A 20,079-nucleotide genomic window follows, 5' to 3' on the forward strand; every position below is an offset into this window, starting at 1 on the left:
CCTTGCAGTGGCCCTAGGTTGGGCCTATAGGCAAAAAAAAAGGAGCTGTGACGTTCCTTAAAAATATACCAGGGTGATCCGACATAGGAAAAAAAAAAAAAAACATATACCCCTCCCTGGTACAGAGCTGAGAGGATTCAGATCGGATGGGTCTAATTGCTAGCTCTCTGCTTTACAATGCAGAAGCTTCCCAGATCGAATCCCAGTAAAAGAGTGGGTGTGGCCAGCTGATGAGGCCTAATAAGGCCGAAATAGATCTATCCTGGTCTCCCTTAATTTTAAAATTCCAGCTATAAACATTTAACACATACAAAATATAGTTTGTCGGCTATAAATATATTACTGCCTTGCAGTGGCCCTAGGTTGGGCCTATAGGCAAAAAAAAAGGAGCTGTGACGTTCCTTAAAAATATACCAGGGTGATCCGACATAAGAAAAAAAAAACATATACCCCTCCCTGGTACAGAGCTGAGAGGATTCAGATCGGATGGGTCTAATTGCTAGCTCTCTGCTTTACAATGCAGAAGCTTCCCAGATCGAATCCCAGTAAAAGAGTGGGTGTGGCCAGCTGATGAGGCCTAATAAGGCCGAAATAGATCTATCCTGGTCTCCCTTAATTTTAAAATTCCAGCTATAAACATTTAACACATACAAAATATAGTTTGTCGGCTATAAATATATTACTGCCTTGCAGTGGCCCTAGGTTGGGCCTATAGGCAAAAAAAAAGGAGCTGTGACGTTCCTTAAAAATATACCAGGGTGATCCGACATAAGAAAAAAAAAACATATACCCCTCCCTGGTACAGAGCTGAGAGGATTCAGATCGGATGGGTCTAATTGCTAGCTCTCTGCTTTACAATGCAGAAGCTTCCCAGATCGAATCCCAGTAAAAGAGTGGGTGTGGCCAGCTGATGAGGCCTAATAAGGCCGAAATAGATCTATCCTGGTCTCCCTTAATTTTAAAATTCCAGCTATAAACATTTAACACATACAAAATATAGTTTGTCGGCTATAAATATATTACTGCCTTGCAGTGGCCCTAGGTTGGGCCTATAGGCAAAAAAAAAAAGGAGCTGTGACGTTCCTTAAAAATATACCAGGGTGATCCGACATAAGAAAAAAAAAAACATATACCCCTCCCTGGTACAGAGCTGAGAGGATTCAGATCGGATGGGTCTAATTGCTAGCTCTCTGCTTTACAATGCAGAAGCTTCCCAGATCGAATCCCAGTAAAAGAGTGGGTGTGGCCAGCTGATGAGGCCTAATAAGGCCGAAATAGATCTATCCTGGTCTCCCTTAATTTTAAAATTCCAGCTATAAACATTTAACACATACAAAATATAGTTTGTCGGCTATAAATATATTACTGCCTTGCAGTGGCCCTAGGTTGGGCCTATAGGCAAAAAAAAAAGGAGCTGTGACGTTCCTTAAAAATATACCAGGGTGATCCGACATAAGAAAAAAAAAAAACATATACCCCTCCCTGGTACAGAGCTGAGAGGATTCAGATCGGATGGGTCTAATTGCTAGCTCTCTGCTTTACAATGCAGAAGCTTCCCAGATCGAATCCCAGTAAAAGAGTGGGTGTGGCCAGCTGATGAGGCCTAATAAGGCCGAAATAGATCTATCCTGGTCTCCCTTAATTTTAAAATTCCAGCTATAAACATTTAACACATACAAAATATAGTTTGTCGGCTATAAATATATTACTGCCTTGCAGTGGCCCTAGGTTGGGCCTATAGGCAAAAAAAAAAAGGAGCTGTGACGTTCCTTAAAAATATACCAGGGTGATCCGACATAAGAAAAAAAAAAAAACATATACCCCTCCCTGGTACAGAGCTGAGAGGATTCAGATCGGATGGGTCTAATTGCTAGCTCTCTGCTTTACAATGCAGAAGCTTCCCAGATCGAATCCCAGTAAAAGAGTGGGTGTGGCCAGCTGATGAGGCCTAATAAGGCCGAAATAGATCTATCCTGGTCTCCCTTAATTTTAAAATTCCAGCTATAAACATTTAACACATACAAAATATAGTTTGTCGGCTATAAATATATTACTGCCTTGCAGTGGCCCTAGGTTGGGCCTATAGGCAAAAAAAAAGGAGCTGTGACGTTCCTTAAAAATATACCAGGGTGATCCGACATAAGAAAAAAAAAAAAAAAAAACATATACCCCTCCCTGGTACAGAGCTGAGAGGATTCAGATCGGATGGGTCTAATTGCTAGCTCTCTGCTTTACAATGCAGAAGCTTCCCAGATCGAATCCCAGTAAAAGAGTGGGTGTGGCCAGCTGATGAGGCCTAATAAGGCCGAAATAGATCTATCCTGGTCTCCCTTAATTTTAAAATTCCAGCTATAAACATTTAACATATATATATATATATATATATATATATATATATATATATATACGCACACACACACACACACACACACACACACACACAGTAAAATAGATGATGAAGGTTATAGAGGAGATACTCATAGTAAAATATATCTAAGAAAGAATAGAAAAGAAGATATAGGAATAGAACATATCAATGAAAGAATAGAGATAGAGGAATAGAAGAAAGGTATAGGAGATATAGGAGAGCAATAGGACAGGGGACGGAAGGCACTCTAGTGCACTTGTACTCGCCCCTTACTGACCTCTTAGGAATCTGGATAGGTCAACCGTAGATAAATAAATAAATATACGGCCTGCCTTTCTTTCCAATTACAGCCGATTACCTAGGCCCTTAGCAGTCTGATTTCAGGCCTGGCTACAGCACGGACACTGCTTTGGTCGCGTTGATGGATGATCTCTGGCGGGCCCGGGACAGGGGCTTGTCCTCTGTCCTGGTGCTTCTTGACCTCTCAGCGGCTTTCAATACCATCGACCATGGTATCCTTCTGCACCGGCTGGAGGGGTTGGGAGTGGGAGGCACTGTTCTTCAGTGGTTCTCCTCCTACCTCTCCGGTCGGTCGCAGTCGGTGTTAGTGGGGGGTCAGAGGTCGACCTCTAGGTCTCTCCCGTGTGGGGTGCCTCAGGGGTCGGTCCTCTCCCCACTGCTATTTAATATCTACATGAAACCGCTGGGTGAGATCATCCAAGGGCATGGGGTGAGGTATCATCAATACGCCGATGATACCCAGTTATACATCTCCACCCCATGTCCAGTCAATGAAGCAGTGGAAGTGATGTGCCGGTGCCTGGAGGCTGTTGGGGTCTGGATGGGTGTCAAACACAATCCAGACAAGACGGAGTGGCTGTGGGTTTTACCTCCCAAGGACAATTCCATCTGTCCGTCCATTACACTGGGGGGGGGGAGAATTATTGACCCCCTCAGAGAGGGTTCGCAACTTGGGCGTCCTCCTCGGTCCACAGCTCACATTGGAACACCATCTTTCAGCTGTGGCGAGGGGGGCGTTTGCCCAGGTTCGCCTGGTGCACCAGTTGCGGCCCTACTTCGACAGGGAGTCATTGCTCACAGTCACTCATGCCCTCATCACCTCGAGGTTCGATTACTGCAATGCTCTCTACATGGGGCTACCTTTGAAAAGTGTTCGGAAACTTCAGATTGTGCAGAATGCGGTTGCGAGAGCAATCATGGGGCTTCCCAGATTCGCCCACGTTTCTGCAACACTCCGTGGCCTGCACTGGCTGCCGATCAATTTCCAGTCACAATTCAAAGTGTTGGCAATAACCTTTAAAGCCCTACATGGCATTGGCCCAGAGTACCTCCAGAACCGCCTTCTACCGTATGAATCCCAGCGACCGATAAGGTCCCACAGAGTTGGCCTTCTCCGGGTCCCGTCGACCAAACAATGTCATTTGGCGGGCCCCAGGGGAAGAGCCTTTTCTGTGGCGGCCCCGGCCCTCTGGAACCAACTTCCCACGGAGATTAGAACAGCCCCCACCCTCCTTGTCTTTCGCATGTTACTTAAGACCCACCTATATCGCCAGGCATGGGGAACTAAGACATCTCCCCCAGGCTTATTATATTTCATGTTTGATGTGTATGTGCTGTATGGTTCTTAATTGTTGAGTTTTTTTATATATTTTATTATTAGATTTGTTCCATTGTTATACTGTTTTTATTACTGTTGTGAGCCACCCCGAGTCTTCGGAGAGGGGCGGCATACAAATCTAATAAATTATTATTATATTATTATTATTACAGGTCATTCTCAACTTTCAACCGTTCATTTAGTGACCGTTGGTGAAGTTACGACGGCAGTGGGGAAAAAGCGACTTGAGAATTTTTCACGCATGCAACCTTTGTGGCATCCTATGATCGTGAGGTCCGGATTCCGATGCTCGGCGACTGGTTCAGACTTGCGACGGGCGCGGTGTTTCCCAAGGGTCACGCGATCCCATTTTGTGACCTGTCCCAATGTAGGTAACGTCATCCATGCTAGGAAGGAGTGCCCTTTGCTTTCAGGTTATCTTCTGGTGTCTTGCCTGTCTGTGTGTGAGTGAGTGTGAGTGTGTGTGTTTCAGGGGGTCTTAGAGATTCTTCTTTGGTTGGGCTGCCCACTGGTGGCTCTGTGGCAGTTTATTGATTGGGGTCTTGTTGACTTGACTGTTGGTCTGATGTTAATTTCAGGATTAATCAATGACTTATCTGGGTGCTGATTTCTGGTGGAGGGATTGTTTGGGTCTTTTAGTTCCCCTTTCAGTCTCTGGTCTATAATCCCACTCCTTCCTAGCACTGATGGTGTTACGTGGTTTGGGTGATAAAACAGCGAGGCTCAGAGAGTACCAAGGACACAACCCCCCTTCTCTTCTAGCACTGGCAATGTCCCCTAGTTGGGTAATGAAACGTCTGCAACAAAATCACCAAGATCAGAGAGTAGCCAGGACCCCACAGTCCTCCTCCTCTCAACAAATCCCCTCTCTTCCAGCACTGATGATGTTATCTAGTTTGGTTAATGAAAGGTCTCCAACAAAACATGCAAGCTCAGAGAGCACCCAGGACCCACAGTCCTCTTCTTCCTCTTCCTCTTCCTCCTCCTCCTCCTCTTCCCTCTCTCTTTCTCCTCCTCCCCCTCTCCACAAATACCCTTCCTTTCTAGCACTGATGATGTTCTGCAGTTGGGTAATGAAACGTCTGCAAGAAACCAACCAAGCTCAGAAAGCACTAAGGAGCTCCCAGTCCTTTCCTCCTCCTCATCTTCTCTCCCTCCTCTTCCTCCTTCTCTCCCTCTTCCTCCTCCTCTTCTTCCTCCTCTTCCTCCTCCTCCTCTCCTCTTCCGCCTCTTCCTCCTCCTCTCCTTCCTCCTCTCTTCTTCCTCTTCCTCATCCTCTCCTCTTCCTCCTCCCCTCCTCTTCTTCTTCCTCCTCCTCTTCTTCCTCCTCTCTTCTTCCTCTTCCTCTTCCTCATCCTCTCCTCTTCCTCCTCCCCTCCTCCTCTTCCCCTCCTCTTCTTCTTCCTTCTCCTCTTTTTCCTCCTCCTCTCCTTCCTCCTCTCTTCTTCCTCTTCCTCATCCTCTCCTCTTCCTCCTCCTCTTCTCCTCTTCTCCTTCCTCCTCTCCTTCCTCTTCCTCCTTCTCCTCTTCTCCTCCTCCTCCTCTTCTTCTTCCTCCTCTTCTTCCTCCTCCTCCTCTTCTTCCTTCTCTCCCTCCTCTTCCTCCTTCTCTCCCTCTTCCTCCTCCTCTTCTTCCTCCTCCTCCTCCTCTCCTCCTCCTCTTCTTCCTCCTCCTCTTCCTCTTCCTCCTCCTCCTCAAACAAACTCAGAGACCACCAAGGATCCCTTTGAGACCCTCTCAATGGGAGGGAGATTTTACCGAAGAAACAGGGCAGAGACCACACAACAATTCCCAAAGGGCAGACAACCACTGGCCCTTCCTCCCAGGCTAAGCTTCTACCACCCACCCAGCTGCGCGTGCTCAGAGGCATCCTTTCGTTACGCTGCAAAAGGGCTTCCTGGGGGTCCCCCACGAAGGAGGAAAGTGTTTTACCTGAAGGAGGACCTTCACGCACTGAGGCTGGCAAGCGATGGTGGCCAGGTGCAGAGCTGTGCTGCCTGCAAAAAAAGAGGAAACATTACAATAAGATGACTTGGAAGGGACTTTGGAGGTCTTCTAGTCCAGCCCTTGCTCAAGCAGGAAAGCCTAGATACCACATTACATTAAATGATTGTCCAATCTCTTCTTCTGTGAAGTCTGGAGGACAGAAGGGAAAGGAGGGGAACATGATCAAAACATTTAAATATGTTAAAGGGTTAAATAAGGTTCAGGAGGGAAGTGTTTTTAGTAGGAAAGCGAACACAAGAACAAGGGGGCACAATCTGACGTTAATTGGGGGAAAGATCAGAAGCAACGTGAGAAAGTATTATTTGACGGAAGGAATAGTAGATGCTTGGAACAAACTTCCAGCAGACGTGGTTGGTAAACCCACAGTAACTGAATTTAAACTGGTACAGTATAATAGAGAGCCATCGTGGGGCTTCCAAGATCTGCCCACATTTTACCAATACTCTGCGGCCTGCACTGGCTGCCGATCAGTTTCCGGTCACAATTCAAAGTGTCCAAAGCCCTACATGGCACCGGACCAGAATATCTCCGACACCGCCTCCTGCCGCACGAATCCCAGCGGCCGATTAGGTCCCACAGAGTGGGCCTTCTCCAGGTCCCGTCGACCAAACAATGTCGGCTGGCGGGACCCAGGGGAAGAGCCTTTTCTGTGGCGGCCCCGGCCCTCTGGAATCAACTCCCCCCAGAGATTCGAATAGCTCCCACCCTCCTCGCCTTCCGTAAAATGCTCAAGACCCACTTTTGTCACCAGGCATGGGGATAATTACCATCTTTCCCCTTTTTATTATATTTTTGGCCTTACTGCATGATAGATTAGGTTGAATGTGTGTGACTGCATAGCTAGGGGTTTTATTATGTTATTAATGTCTTTTAAATGGATCTAATTTTTTATTGTTAGATTTGTAATGTATTGTATTATTGCTATGCTGTGAGCCGCCCTGAGTCTTCGGAGAGGGGCGGCATACAAATCTAATAAACTATAACTAACTATAATACAATTAATACAAGTAATGTACAAAGAAAAAAAAAGCATGGTACGTTATTATTAAGATTTTACTAATATTCGCTTCCTTGACATCAGTGTGATATTAATGTTCGTGGATTTATAGATCTTTTTTCTTTTTTCAAGATTGGGCATTTTTTTTTCACCTACCCTGTTTCCCCGAAAATAAAACAGCGTCTTATATAATAATTTTTTGCTCCCAAAGATGTGCTACATCTTATTTTTAGGGGATGTCTTATTTTTTTTTTCAGTGAAGAAGAATTCACATTTATTGCTGAACAAAAAAAAAAGAAGAACAATTATCATATACCGTACAGTAGTTGTCATCACAAACCAGCATAACCGCATGAATCCCAGCGACTGATTAGGTCCCACAGAGTTGACCTTCTCCGGGTCCTATCGACTAAACAATGTCATCTGGCGGGTCCCAGGGGAAGAGCCTTCTCTGTGGCGGCCCCGACTCTCTGGAACCAGCTCCCTCCGGAGATTAGAACTGCCCCCACCCTCCTTGCCTTTCGTAAACTCCTTAAAACTCACCTCCGCCGTCAGGCATGGGGGAATTGAGGCACCCGCCCCCCCCACCGGGCCTATACAATTTATGTATGGTATGTTTGTGTGTATGTCTGCCGCACGAATCCCAGCGACCGATTAGGTCCCACAGAGTGGGCCTTCTCCGGGTCCCGTCAACTAAACAATGCCGGTTGGCGGGTCCCGGGGAAGAGCCTTCTCTGTGGCTGCGCCGGCTCTCTGGAACCAACTCCCCCCGGAGATTAGAACTGCCCCTACTCTTCCTGCCTTCCGAAAACTCCTTAAGACTCACCTTTGCCGTCAGGCATCGGGAAACTAAACATCTCCCCTGGGCATGTTAATTTATACATGGTATGCTTGTGTGTGTGTTTGCTATTACATGGGGTTTTTCTTAAATCGTTAAATATTTTAATTAATTGGATTGTTGTGACTGTTTTTACTTGTTGTGAGCCGCCCCGAGTCTTCGGAGAGGGGCGGCATACAAGTCCAACTAATAAATAAATAAATAAATAAATAAATAAATAAATAAATAAATAAATGTCTGCTTTAATAATGGGGTTTTTAAAAGTTTTTTTTATTTATTTATTAGATTTGTTATGAATTGTTTTATTGTATGCTGTGAGCCGCATACAAATAAATAAATAAATAAATAAATAAATAAATAAATAAATAAATAAATAAATAAATAAATAAATAAATAAATAAATAAATAAATAAATAAATAAATAAATAAATAAATAAATAAATAACTTCAGGGGTGGGCAACAGGCAGGACGGGGTAGAACGCAATTCCACCGACGGAAATGAAGCTGTGTGCCCAGCTCCAGCTGACTATCCCACCTCCCATCGTCCTCTTCCTCAGAAAGCAGCATAGAGACCAGCACCGGCAGGAGTTGCAGTGGGCGCTTTTCCACCCCTCTCTGTTCTCAACAGCTGATCAGCACCCGTTTGCCCAGCTACCCAGCCTGAGGTAGGGGGCGACCCAAGAAGCAGAGTAGGGCACATGCGAAGCAAATTGTCACCCCGGAGAGTGACACTGGTGAGGTTGTAAGTCGAGAACTTAACAGTTCACTTGAACGACGATGATGTTTCAAGCCACTCCCACCTGGTCACATGGATGGCAAGCCACTCCTACCCCAGTCACGTGACCATCAAGCCACACACCCCAAAATAAGCCACACCCACAGTGTGGCAGTAAAAAAATTGGCTGCCCATTACTGCCTTCATGGTACGAACCCACCACTGCTGACCAGGCTTCTGAAAGGCCTGCACACATGCGCAGGGGGCAGCGCGCGGGAGGGGTTGCGAATATGTATGGGGAGGGAGCACACTCACACACATCTCTTTTGGCATGTGAACCAAAAAAAGGTTCTAGTCCCAACCGATTCGCACTTGAACTGGTTCACCTGAACTGGTAGCAAACCGCCGGCGATGCCACAATGCCATCACAGAACAGGTTAGGTCGGTTAGGTTAGGGTTTTTTTAGCACTGCGCAGGTACCCATGTACTGTGCACAGCCGCGCGGCCACAAGGTGTAGGGGGAAGCGAATCAGCGGCGAGTTAAGTTAGAACCCGCCCCTGGTCTCGACGTCTTTTTTACGAGGGGGAAAACCCCCCACTTCTGTCCTAGTGGAGGGATGTAAAGCCAGCAGGAGCGCAATTAGATTCCAGAGACTTCCTGGCGACCTTGTAGGATGCCTGGGAAAACTTATTATTCATGTGTTACGTTCTGCTAACGCCTGCACAACTGAAGATGATCAACGGGCTGTTTACAGCAACAGCCACTTCCTCTTAGGTGGTTGTGAAAAAAACTGTCAGATTTAATTGGAAAGATTTAATTTGGGGGCCTCCTGCTTGGAGGAAAGTCATAGAGCAGTGATGGCAAACCTATGGCACAGGTGCCATAGGTGGCACGCAGAGCTATATCTGCTGTTTATTTTATTATTACTTATTTTATTTATTCGATTTTTATGCCGCCCTTCTCCTTAGACTCAGGGCGGCTTACAACATGTCAGCAATAGCACTTTTGAACAGAGCCTCCTGCCGCACGAATCCCAGCGACCGATTAGGTCCCACAGAGTGGGCCTTCTCCGGGTCCCGTCAACTAAACAATGTCGGTTGGCGGGCCCCAGGGGAAGAGCCTTCTCTGTGGCGGCACCGGCCCTCTGGAACCAACTCCCCCCGGAGATTAGAACTGCCCCTACTCTTCCTGCCTTCCGTAAACTCCTTAAAACCCACCTTTGCCATCAGGCATGGGGGAACTGAAACATCTCCCCCTGGGCATGTTTAATTTATATATGGTATGCTTGTGTGTATGTCTGTTAGTATATGGGGTCTGTTTTAAATCTTTAAATATTTTTAAATTTGTCAAATTATTTATGATTTGTTTCCACGTGTTGTGAGCCGCCCCGAGTCTTCGGAGAGGGGCGGCATACAAATCTAAGTAATAAATAAATAAATAAATAAATAAATAAATTGCCCCCACAATCCGGGTCCTCATTTGACCCACCTCGGAAGTATGGGAGGCTGAGTCAATCTTGGCCTGCAGTACAGCACTCTACCTGCTGTGCCACCCTGGCTCATTGTTGCCCTAGCGCAGCTCCAACATCCATGTGTGTGCCGGCCACTGGCGTTTATTATTATTATTATTATTATTATTATTATTATTATTATTATTATTAATTAGATTTGTATGCCGCCCCTCTCCGAAGACTCGGGGCGGCTCACAGCAATAATAAAAACAACATTCTAGCGAAAACAAATCTAATATTTAAAAAGCACATAAAAACCCTATCATATTTAAAAAGCAAACAACACATACATACCCAAACATAAATATAAAAAAAGCCTGGGGGAAAGGTGTCTCAACTCCCCCATGCCTGGCGGTATAGATGGGTCTTGAGTAATTTACGAAGGGTGGGGGCAGTTCTAATCTCCGGGGGGAGTTGATTCCAGAGGGCCGGGGGCCGCCACAAAGAAGGCTCTTCCCCTGCGACATTGTTTAGTCGACGGGACCAGGAGAAGGCCAACTCTGTGGGACCTTATCGGTCACTGGGATTCGTGTGGTAGCAGGCGGTTCCAGGGGTTTAGCTCATACAGAGGTTCTGGGAGGGTATTTTTGACTTCCAGAAAGCCTCTGGAGGGATAAGGGAGGGCGTTTTTACCCTCCCCTGGCTCCAGGGAAGCCTATGGAGCCTGGAGAGAGCGAAACATGAGCCTACTGGGCCCATCAGAAGTTGGGGAAGAGGCTGGTTCCGGCTTCCAGAGGGCTTCCAGGGGCCAGGGTGTTGTGGTTCCGTCTGAGGCCCCTCAGGGAACGGCTGACCTTCTGTCGGTTTCCAGCTCAGAGGGAGAGGCTGAGGAACAGGAGGTGCAGACAGACGAGGAGGAGGAATCCCAGGCTGAAGAAGAGGGAGGACAGCCAGAGTCCCACCAGGGGGAGCTCTCCCCAGCAAGCAGCCTGGATTCCTTAGCGGAAAATGCACAAGCCATAATTGATCTGCGACAAAGAAGAGCTACTCAGAGACGGAATCAATTGGCTAAGTACTTTCAGCATTAAAGTGGCAACAGCTGGGTTTGGGTGTGGTGCTCTTGGGAAAGGCTAAAAGGCAGACCCACCCTTCCTGGCTTGTGGAGTTTTATCTTTGAGAGTCGTGGGACCTGGCTGTGAACTTTGGCGTCTTGGAATCCTGGTTTGTGCCTTTGACTATTGAAACCTTGGGGGGGTGTGCCAGCAAGAAGCTTGCTGTATTGTCTGGACATCAGGACCCTGCTGTAACGTATTATAGCCTGTCTGTTGGGAAGAACAGGTTTTCCTCTGTGCTTATTTTTTCCAGTTATAAAATACTTTTGGCTTTTACCAGAGTGTCTGGCTGTTTTTTCCAGTTGGTGTTGAGGTCTGGGGGAACCCAGACAGAACAGTGGGGAAGCTGTTTTTGCCCTCCCCAAGCATTGAATTATGGGCCTGGGCACTCGCGCATGCACGATAGCACGCGCACATGCTCTTTCGGCACCTGAGGGAAAAAAGGTTCGCCATCACTGTCATAGAGGTTCACAAAATTCTAGGGCTGGAAGGGACCTGGGAGGTCTTTTAGTCCAACCTCTGCAACCGTTCTTCATATATGAAGGTTATCCGTAAAATAAGGTTACAAGGCCCGTAGCTCTCGCGGGGAATGTTCACGGGGGAAGTTGGTATGACTATCGTGTAGCAGGAAACCCACAGAAGAGAACAAGCAGGGCCAGGGGTCAGGAGGTCATCGACTGGCGTTGTGGGGAAGGTTAGAGAGCAACGTCCTCATTCTGTTTCCCTCCAAGGGCAAAGTGCGCGCTGTAATACGCTACTTAAATGCTAAGGGCATGAAAGATTCTGGAGATGGGTGCCCAAGATTTGTGCGCGATGGGTGCCCAAGATTTTCCTCGCCAATTGCTGGATTTTGAATTCATTCTAGAGGGCCGGGGCCGCCACTGAGAAGGCTCTTTCCCTATCCCCCCCCCCAAGCAATATTGTCTAGTTCGGCTGAAGGAGAATGGGTATGGCGCCAGTGCATTGATTGACGTTTGCTCTCTGGAGTATGGGGATAAGCCCAAGTTTCATCTCCTGTCACTCTATAGTTGAGAAAAGCCTCGCCTTCGATCTCGAAATGGTCAAAAAATTCTCAGGCAGCACTGACTCTGATGATTTCGTGTGCTTCAGGAAGCATCGACTAAACAATGCCGTCTGGCGGGACCCAGGGGAAGAGCCTTCTCTGTGGTGGCCCCGACCCTCTGGAACCAACTCCCCCCAGAGATCAGAGTTGCCCCCACCCTCCTAGCCTTTCGTTAGCTCCTGAAAACCCACCTCTGTCGTCAGGCATGGGGGAATTGATATATTCCCTTCCCCCTAGGCTTATAAAGTTTATGCTTGGTATGTCTGTATGTATGATTGGTTTCTCAAATTAGGGTTTCTTAATTTAACTTAAACTTAAATATTAGATTTGTTTATATTGTCTTATTGTTGTTGTTAGCCGCCCTGAGTCTATGGAGAGGGGCGGCATACAAATGTAATAAATAAATGAATGAATGAATGAATGAATGAATGGATGGATGGATGGATGGATGAATAAATAAATAAATAAATAAATAAATAAAAGGATGGATGGATGGATGGATGGATGGATGAACGAATAAACAAACAAATGAAAAAATAAAATAAAATAAAATAAAATAAAATAAAATAAAATAAAATAAAATAAAATAAAATAAAATAAAATAAAATAAAATAAAATAAAATAAAATAAAATAAAATAAAATAAAATAAAATAAAATAAATCTTGGCCACCCATCGCACCAGCGTTCATGCGCTCAGCATCCAGGTAGTGTATTACAGAGCACACTTCGCACTTGGAGGGAAGAGGAATGAGGACGCTCACCTTTAACCTTCACCACAACACCAGTCGATGATCCACTGACCACTGGCACTGCTCGTCCGCTTCTGCTGGCTTCCCGCTACACGATAGTCATAGCAATTTCTCCCGCGAACATTCCCCACGAGAGCTAGGCACTTTGTAACCTTATTTTCTGGATAACCATCGTATTTTGGGCTCCGGTCCCCTAATCATCCCGGTGTCTCTTCTCTGCCCTCTTTCCAGAGTCTCAACACCTTTTTTGTATATTGGGACGACCAAAACTGGATGCAGTATTCCTGGTGTGATCTTACCAAGGCATTTACCAAGCAATATTAACAGTTCACGTGATTTTTATTCCAGCCGTCTGTTGCTGTAGTCTTTAGTTTTCCATGGGGACATTAATTGCCCACCCCACAGCCTCAAGAGCTCAGACCAAAGGAGAGAAGGGTGGGGTCTTGAAATGTCTCCATCCTCTCTCTTCTCCTGATCCTCTCTTCCCAGCCAGATGCGGCCCTATTTGGACTGGGACTCACTGCTCACTGTCACTCAAACCCTCATCACCTCGAGGCTCGACTACTGTAACGCTCTCTACATGGGGCTACCTTTGAAAAGTGTTCGGAAACTTCAGATCGTGCAGAATGCAGCTGCGAGAGCTATCATGGGCTTTCCTAAATATGCCCATGTTACATCAACACTCCGCAGTCTGCATTGGTTGCCGATCAGTTTCCGGTCACAATTCAAAGTGTTGGTTATGACCTATAAAGCCCTTCATGGCATCGGACCAGAATATCTCTGGGACCGCCTTCTGCCGCACGAATCCCAGTGACCGGTTAGGTCGCACAGAGTTGGCCTTCTCCGGGTCCCGTCAACTAAATGTCATTTGGCAGGACCCCGGGGAAGAGCCTTCTCTGTGGCGGCCCCAACCCTCTGGAACCAACTCCCCCCAGATGTCAGAGTTGCCTCCACCTTCCTTGCCTTTCGTAAGCTCCTTAAAACCCACCTCTGTCGTCAGGCATGGGGGAATTGAGATATTCCTTCACCCTAGGCTTATAAAATTTATGCATGGTATGTCTGTATGTATGATTGGTTTCTTAAATTGGGGTTTTTTACATTACTTTTAATATTAGATTTGTTCATATTGTCTTTTTACTGTTGTTAGCCGCCCCGAGTCTATGGAGAGTGGCGGCATACAAATCTAATACATACATACATACATATATACATACATACATAAATGTGCCTCAAAGATAGAAAAATTGGAAAATGGCTCTGATCTGCAAAACCGAGCCAACCAGGGATGGGAGTCAGCCAGTTCAAACCAGTTTGGAGCAAACCAGATGGCCAACAAATTCAATTCAATTCAATTTATTAGATTTGTATGCCGCCCTTCTCCGAAGGCAGCTCACAGAATAGATATAAAACAAAGCATATAGAACAAATGTAATATATTTTAAAAGTACGACTAAAAACCCTATATAATACTCAATCAGAAAGTCCAATCACACCATGCGTCACATTTATTGGTCAGAGGGGCAAGGTCTAATTGCCTGAAGCCTGGCAACATAGGTGAGTCTTAAGGCTCTTGCAGAAGGCGAGGAGGGTGGGGGCAGTACGAATCTCTGGAGGGAGCTGATTCCAGAGGGCCGGGGCCACCACAGAGAAGGCTCTTCCCCTAGGCCCTGCCAAACGACGTTGTCTGGTTGACGGGACCTGGAGAAGGCCAACTCTGTGGGAACCAACCGGCCGCGGGGATTTATGTAGTATATCCGAGTCTACGGAAAGGGGCGGCATACAAATTTAATAAATAATAATAATAGTTTAATAAATAATAATTTTGCAATGGGAATGGGAATGAATGGTTTTAAATGTTAGTAGAGTTTGAAAGTTTTTCTAGTAAAATTAATTGGATGTTTAGATTTGTACATTATATATCGTTTGCTATGTTGTGAGCTGCCCCGAGTCCTCGGTGAGGGGTGGCAATCAAATAAATAAAATAAAATAAAATAAAATAAAATAAAATAAAATAAAATAAAATAAAATAAAATAAAATAAAATAAAATAAAATAAAATAAAATAAAATAAAATAAAATAAAATAAAATAAAATAAAATAAAATAAAATAAAATAAAATAAAATCACATCACATCACATCAGATCAGATCAGATCAGATCAGATCAAATCAAATCAAACCAAATCAACCAGTAGTTGCAAGGATTAGCTGGCCCCACCCACCTTGCCCCGCCCCTTCCCAGGAATCTCCAAGCGGCCCATTTTGAATGCGAGATAAGTGCACGGCCCATGTTGGAGGCTCCAGGAGGGTAAAAAACAGGCCTCCCAAGAGTCCAGGAACGAGCCCATTTCCAGCCCCAGGAGCCTGGGGGAGGCTGTTTTTGCCCACCAGGAGGTTCGAAGAAAACCTCTGGAGGTCAAAAACGCCCGCCCCCCGCCATAGTGCAGGATGCCATATAGGCCACACACACCCATGGCCACGCCCCCCAGCAACCAGGCAGAGAACCGGTTTTTAAAAATGTTTTCAATCACACCCCCTGCAGCCAACCCCTTTTGGGCAAATACCCTGGGCAGAAAAAGGGGAGGGGGTCTTAGGGCGGGTACCCACCATCCTCGTTCTTGTCATTGACGTCGGCCCCGTGGGTGAGCAGGATGGTGAGGCATTCCGTGAGCCCCTTGGAGGCCGCCAGATGAAACCTGCAATAGAGAGGAATTTTGGTCAGGTAGGCACAACCGGTAGAAAAAGTTTGGTCAGGTACACACAGTGCCAGTAACAAAAAAAATTGATTTTTTTTCCCTCTTTTTTTCCCTTTGGGGCTTTGTGTATGTTTTTCCTATCACAGTAAATGAGGTTGAATGTGTATAATTTTAGAAGAGCTGTACGTGCCTTTGTGTGTGTGTGTGTGTGTACATACACACACAGTTTATAAACACTGCTCAAAAAAATAAAGGGAACACTTAAACAACACAATAGAACTCCAAGTAAATCAAACTTCTGTGAAATCACAGTCCAGTTAGGAAGCAACACTGATTGACAATCAATTTCATTTTGTTGTCAGGACATTTAACTTTGTACAGAACAAAGCATTCAATGAGAATATTTCATTCATTCAGATCTAGGATGTGTTATTTGAGTGGTCCCTTTATTGTATTTATTTTTGAGCAGTATAGTAGATATAATGTATATTTTTGTGTGTCTGTGTGTAATATGAATGCACACACATGGCATATGTTGTAAGTCGCCCCGAGTCCTCGGAGAGGGGCGGCGTATAAATCCAATAAATAAGTAAATAAAATATATACATAGAATTTAGTAGTATATTTTGGATGTTCAGTATTTATTTATCTATTTATCTATTTATCTATTTATCTATTTATCTATTTATCTATTTATCTATTTATCTATTTATCTATCTATCTATTATCTATTTATCTATTTATCTATTTATCTATTTATCTATTTATCTATTTATCTATTTATCAGATTTGTATGCCGCCCCTCTCCGCAGACTCGGGGCAGCTAACAACATTAAAATAATAATAATAATAATAATTTATTAGATTTGTATGCCGCCCCTCTCCGAAGACTCTAAAAAAGACAATATAAACAAATGTAATATTAAAAATAATTTTAAAAATCCCAATTTAAGAAAAACCAATCCAGTAATAGTAAATAGACAGGGAAATTGTCTCTCTTTGAGGCTAGGAGAGGCCAGGCACCCTAACCCTTGACTTGAGTGACGTCATGTTGGCCACCTTTAAGCCAGTCATATGACCTTTAAGCCAACCCCCCGGTCACATGATCATCAAGCCACTCCCACCTGGTCACGTGGCCGGCAAGCCCCCCCCCCCCACCGCCACAAAATAAGCCACGCCCACAGTATGGCAGTAAAAAAATTTGCATCCCTTCACTGAGCTTCCCTTTCGGGTCACCCTGTCCCTCTCGAAGGCCGAGGGGGGGGAGACTTACGTACGCAGATTGTCCCAGGGCGTTGAGCTTGGTGGGGTGGGCCGTCTTCCTGGAAGCGAAAAGGGACGTCCGGGTCACGTCGCCTTTCTCGACGGCGTCAAACAACTTCTGGTCGTGCTTGTTCCAGCTTTCGATCTGGAAAGACGTGAGGATACAGAATAGCAGAGTGAGAAAGGGGTTCCTGGAGGTCTTCTAGCCCAACCCCCTGCTCGGGGAGGGGGGAAAACAATACCATTTCAGACCAATGGTTGACAGAGTTGGAAGGGACCTTGGAGGTCATCTAGTCCAGCCCTCCCCCCTCACCCAATTTCTGACAGATGGCAGCCCAGGTTTTATCTCTCCAGGTTGAAGGGCCTCCATGGTGCAGTGGTTAGAGTGCAGTACTGCAAGCTACTTCTCCAGATCGCTGGCTGCCAGCAGTTTGCCGGATCGAATCTCACCAGGCTCAAGATTGACTCAGCTTTCCATCCTTCCGAGGTTGGTAAAATGAGGACCCAGATTGTTGGGGGCAATATGCTTCATCTCTAAAGCAGAGGTCCCCAACCTTTTTTGCACCAGGGACCGGCTTTAAGCTAGACCAGTTTTCCACGGCCCGGGGGGGGGGGGGGGGCTTTGGTCAAATGGGGGTGGGGTTATGGAGGGGTGGAGCTTAGTGACGCAGCCCTCCACACTTCTCCACAGGGCGGGGAGAATCAGGAGGCTCCTTTGGTGGCTGGGGGCTGCCTGGCTTTGTGATTTTGGCTAGGGGGGAGTTAGGAAGGTCCTACTTCTCCCCCCCCCAGCCAAAAATTCAAAGCCTATCTGCTGGATACGGGCGATGAGTGGGACAGAGCGGCGCGGAAGCCTCTTGCAGCAGCTGCCACAGCCACCGGCTTCGGCGCCGCTCGTCCCGCTCATCGCCCGTATCCAGCAGATAGACTTTGAGTTTTTGGCTGGGGGGGGAGAAGTAGGACCTTCCTAAGTCCCCCCCCAGCCAAAAACTCAAAGCCTATCTGCTGGATACGGGCGATGAGTGGGACAGAGCGGCGTGGAAGCCTCTTGCAGCAGCTGCCACAGCCACTGGCTTCGGCGCCGCTCGTCCCGCTCATCGCCCGTATCCAGCAGATAGGCTTTGAGTTTTTGGCTGGGGGGGGGAGAAGTAGGACCTTCCTAACTCCCCCCCAGCCAAAATCACAAAGCCAGGCAGCCCCCAGCCGCCAAAGGAGCCTCCTGATTCTCCCCACCCTGCCCGACGCCCCACCCTGTCCTGCATAATGTCCTCTGCCGGGAGGGCAGCGGCGCCGCGGACCGGCTGGAAAACCCCAATGGCCCGGTCCCGGTCCACGGACCGGCGGTTGGGGACCTCTGCTCTAAAGCACTGTGGAGTGGTACAGTATATGCTAATGTTATTGCCCCACAACTTCTGGAGGCAACTTCTGTTCCATGGGTTGATTGTTCTTATTGCCAGAACAATTCTTTATTTCCAGATTGAATCTCTCCTTGATCAGTTTCCGTCCATTATTCCTTGTCTGGCCTTGGGAAATAGCTTGACCCCCTTCCTCCTCTCTGTGGCAGCCCCTCAAATATTGGAAGATGCTATTGTGTCTCCCCTGGTTCTTCTCTTCACTGGACTAGCCAGGCCCAGTTCTTGCAACCCGTTCTTCGTATGTTTTAGCCTTCAGTCTCCTAATCGTCCTGGTTGCTCTTCTCTGCACTATTTCTAGAGTGTCAACTTTAGTTTTTTAATGTGGTGACAAAACCGGATGCAGTATTATTATTATTTATTGGATTTGTATGCCCCCCCCCTCCATAGACTCGGGGCGGCTAACAACAGTGATAAAAAACAGCATGTTACAATCCAATATTAAAACAACTAAAAAACCCTTATTATAAAACCAAACATACATATAAACATACCATGCATAAATTGTAAAGGCCTAGGGGGAAAGAGTATCTCAGTTCCCCCATGCCTGACGGCAAAGGTGGGTTTTAAGAAGCTTACGAAAGGTGAGGAGGGTGGGGGCAATTCTAATCTCTGGGGGGAATTGGTTCCATTGAGTCTTCGGAGAGGGGCGGCATACAAATCTAATAAATTATTATTATTATTATTATTCCAGTGGACCGGGGCCGCCACAGAGAAGGCTATTCCCCTGGGTCCCGCCAAATGACATTGTTTAGTTGACAGGACCCGGAGAAGGCCCACTCTGTGGCACCTAACCGGTCGCTGGGATTCGTGCAGCAGAAGGCGGTCTCTGAGATATTCTGGTCCGGTGCCATGAAGGGCTTTATAGGTCATAACCAACACTTTGAATTGTGACCGGAAACTGATCGACAACCAATGCAGACTGCGGAGTGTTGGTGTAACATGGGTATACCTGGGGAAGCCCATGATTGCTCTCGCAGCTGCATTCTGCACGATCTGAAGTTTCCGAACGCTTTTCAATACTCTAGGTGTGGCCTTACTAAAGCTTTATGGAGTGGTATTAGTACCTCCCGTAGTATGGATTGTATCCCTCTGTTAATGCAGCGGAGGATTACATTATTTTTTTTGCAGCTGCAACACACAGCTGAACACTCAGTGGGATGCAGGCTTTGCAACAAGCTAAGATCAAACCGGTTGTGGGAGTAGAGGCTAGAAGGGACTAGAAGTAACTGGGAAATAAGATGGGATCCTGAATTCTGATGTAGCGATCTATAGTTAAGGGCAAACCATGTTTCATTACACACATACACACATACACAAAGGGGTACAAGACAAGTTAAACCACGGACAAATAATTTGTCCATGGACAAATAATAGGTGGACAAATAATTTGCGTCTCTCTGCAAAGAAAGGAAATACAGGCGGTCCTTGACTTGTAACAGTTCATTTAGTGACCCAGGTTAGAACGGTAGTGGAAAAAATGACTTAGGACGGTTTTGCACAGTTCTGACCATTGCTGCACTCACACAGACACGCACACAAATACACACATCCATGTGATTGGGATGCTTGACAACTGACTCATATTTGTGATGGTTTCAGTGTCTCGCTTTGTTTTGGTTTTGGTTTGCTTTGTTTTGTTTTGTGTCTCTGAACTTGCTGGTTTTTTCGCAAAACATTTCATCACCCAGCTAGGTAACATCATCAATGCAACGCACCCTAAAGTTCAACCTGGAGTTACAAATATTTCTTCTGTCTGTTTTATTTTA

At 46.2% G+C, this 20,079-nt stretch overlaps 2 protein-coding genes across 2 annotated transcripts in view; one reads left to right on the forward strand and one right to left on the reverse strand.

Moving 5' to 3' along the window:
* FRMD8 (FERM domain containing 8) overlaps positions 1 to 20,079 on the forward strand; it is a 543,310-nt gene that overhangs the window by 51,478 nt on the left and 471,753 nt on the right. The window lies entirely within an intron of this gene.
* The window catches only part of ANKRD35 (ankyrin repeat domain 35), an 81,192-nt gene that overhangs the window by 50,341 nt on the left and 10,772 nt on the right, over positions 1 to 20,079 (reverse strand). The window contains exons 2-4 of the mRNA XM_070766554.1: positions 16,913 to 17,043; positions 15,547 to 15,635; positions 5,940 to 6,004 (exon numbers count right to left, since the gene is read on the reverse strand). Of these exons, the coding sequence (XP_070622655.1) occupies positions 5,940 to 6,004; positions 15,547 to 15,635; positions 16,913 to 17,043 (285 nt within the window). The remainder of the gene's footprint in view (positions 1 to 5,939; positions 6,005 to 15,546; positions 15,636 to 16,912; positions 17,044 to 20,079) is intronic.

The sequence above is a fragment of the Erythrolamprus reginae genome, chromosome 13, assembly GCF_031021105.1.
Source record: "Erythrolamprus reginae isolate rEryReg1 chromosome 13, rEryReg1.hap1, whole genome shotgun sequence".
NCBI lineage: Eukaryota > Metazoa > Chordata > Lepidosauria > Squamata > Dipsadidae > Erythrolamprus > Erythrolamprus reginae.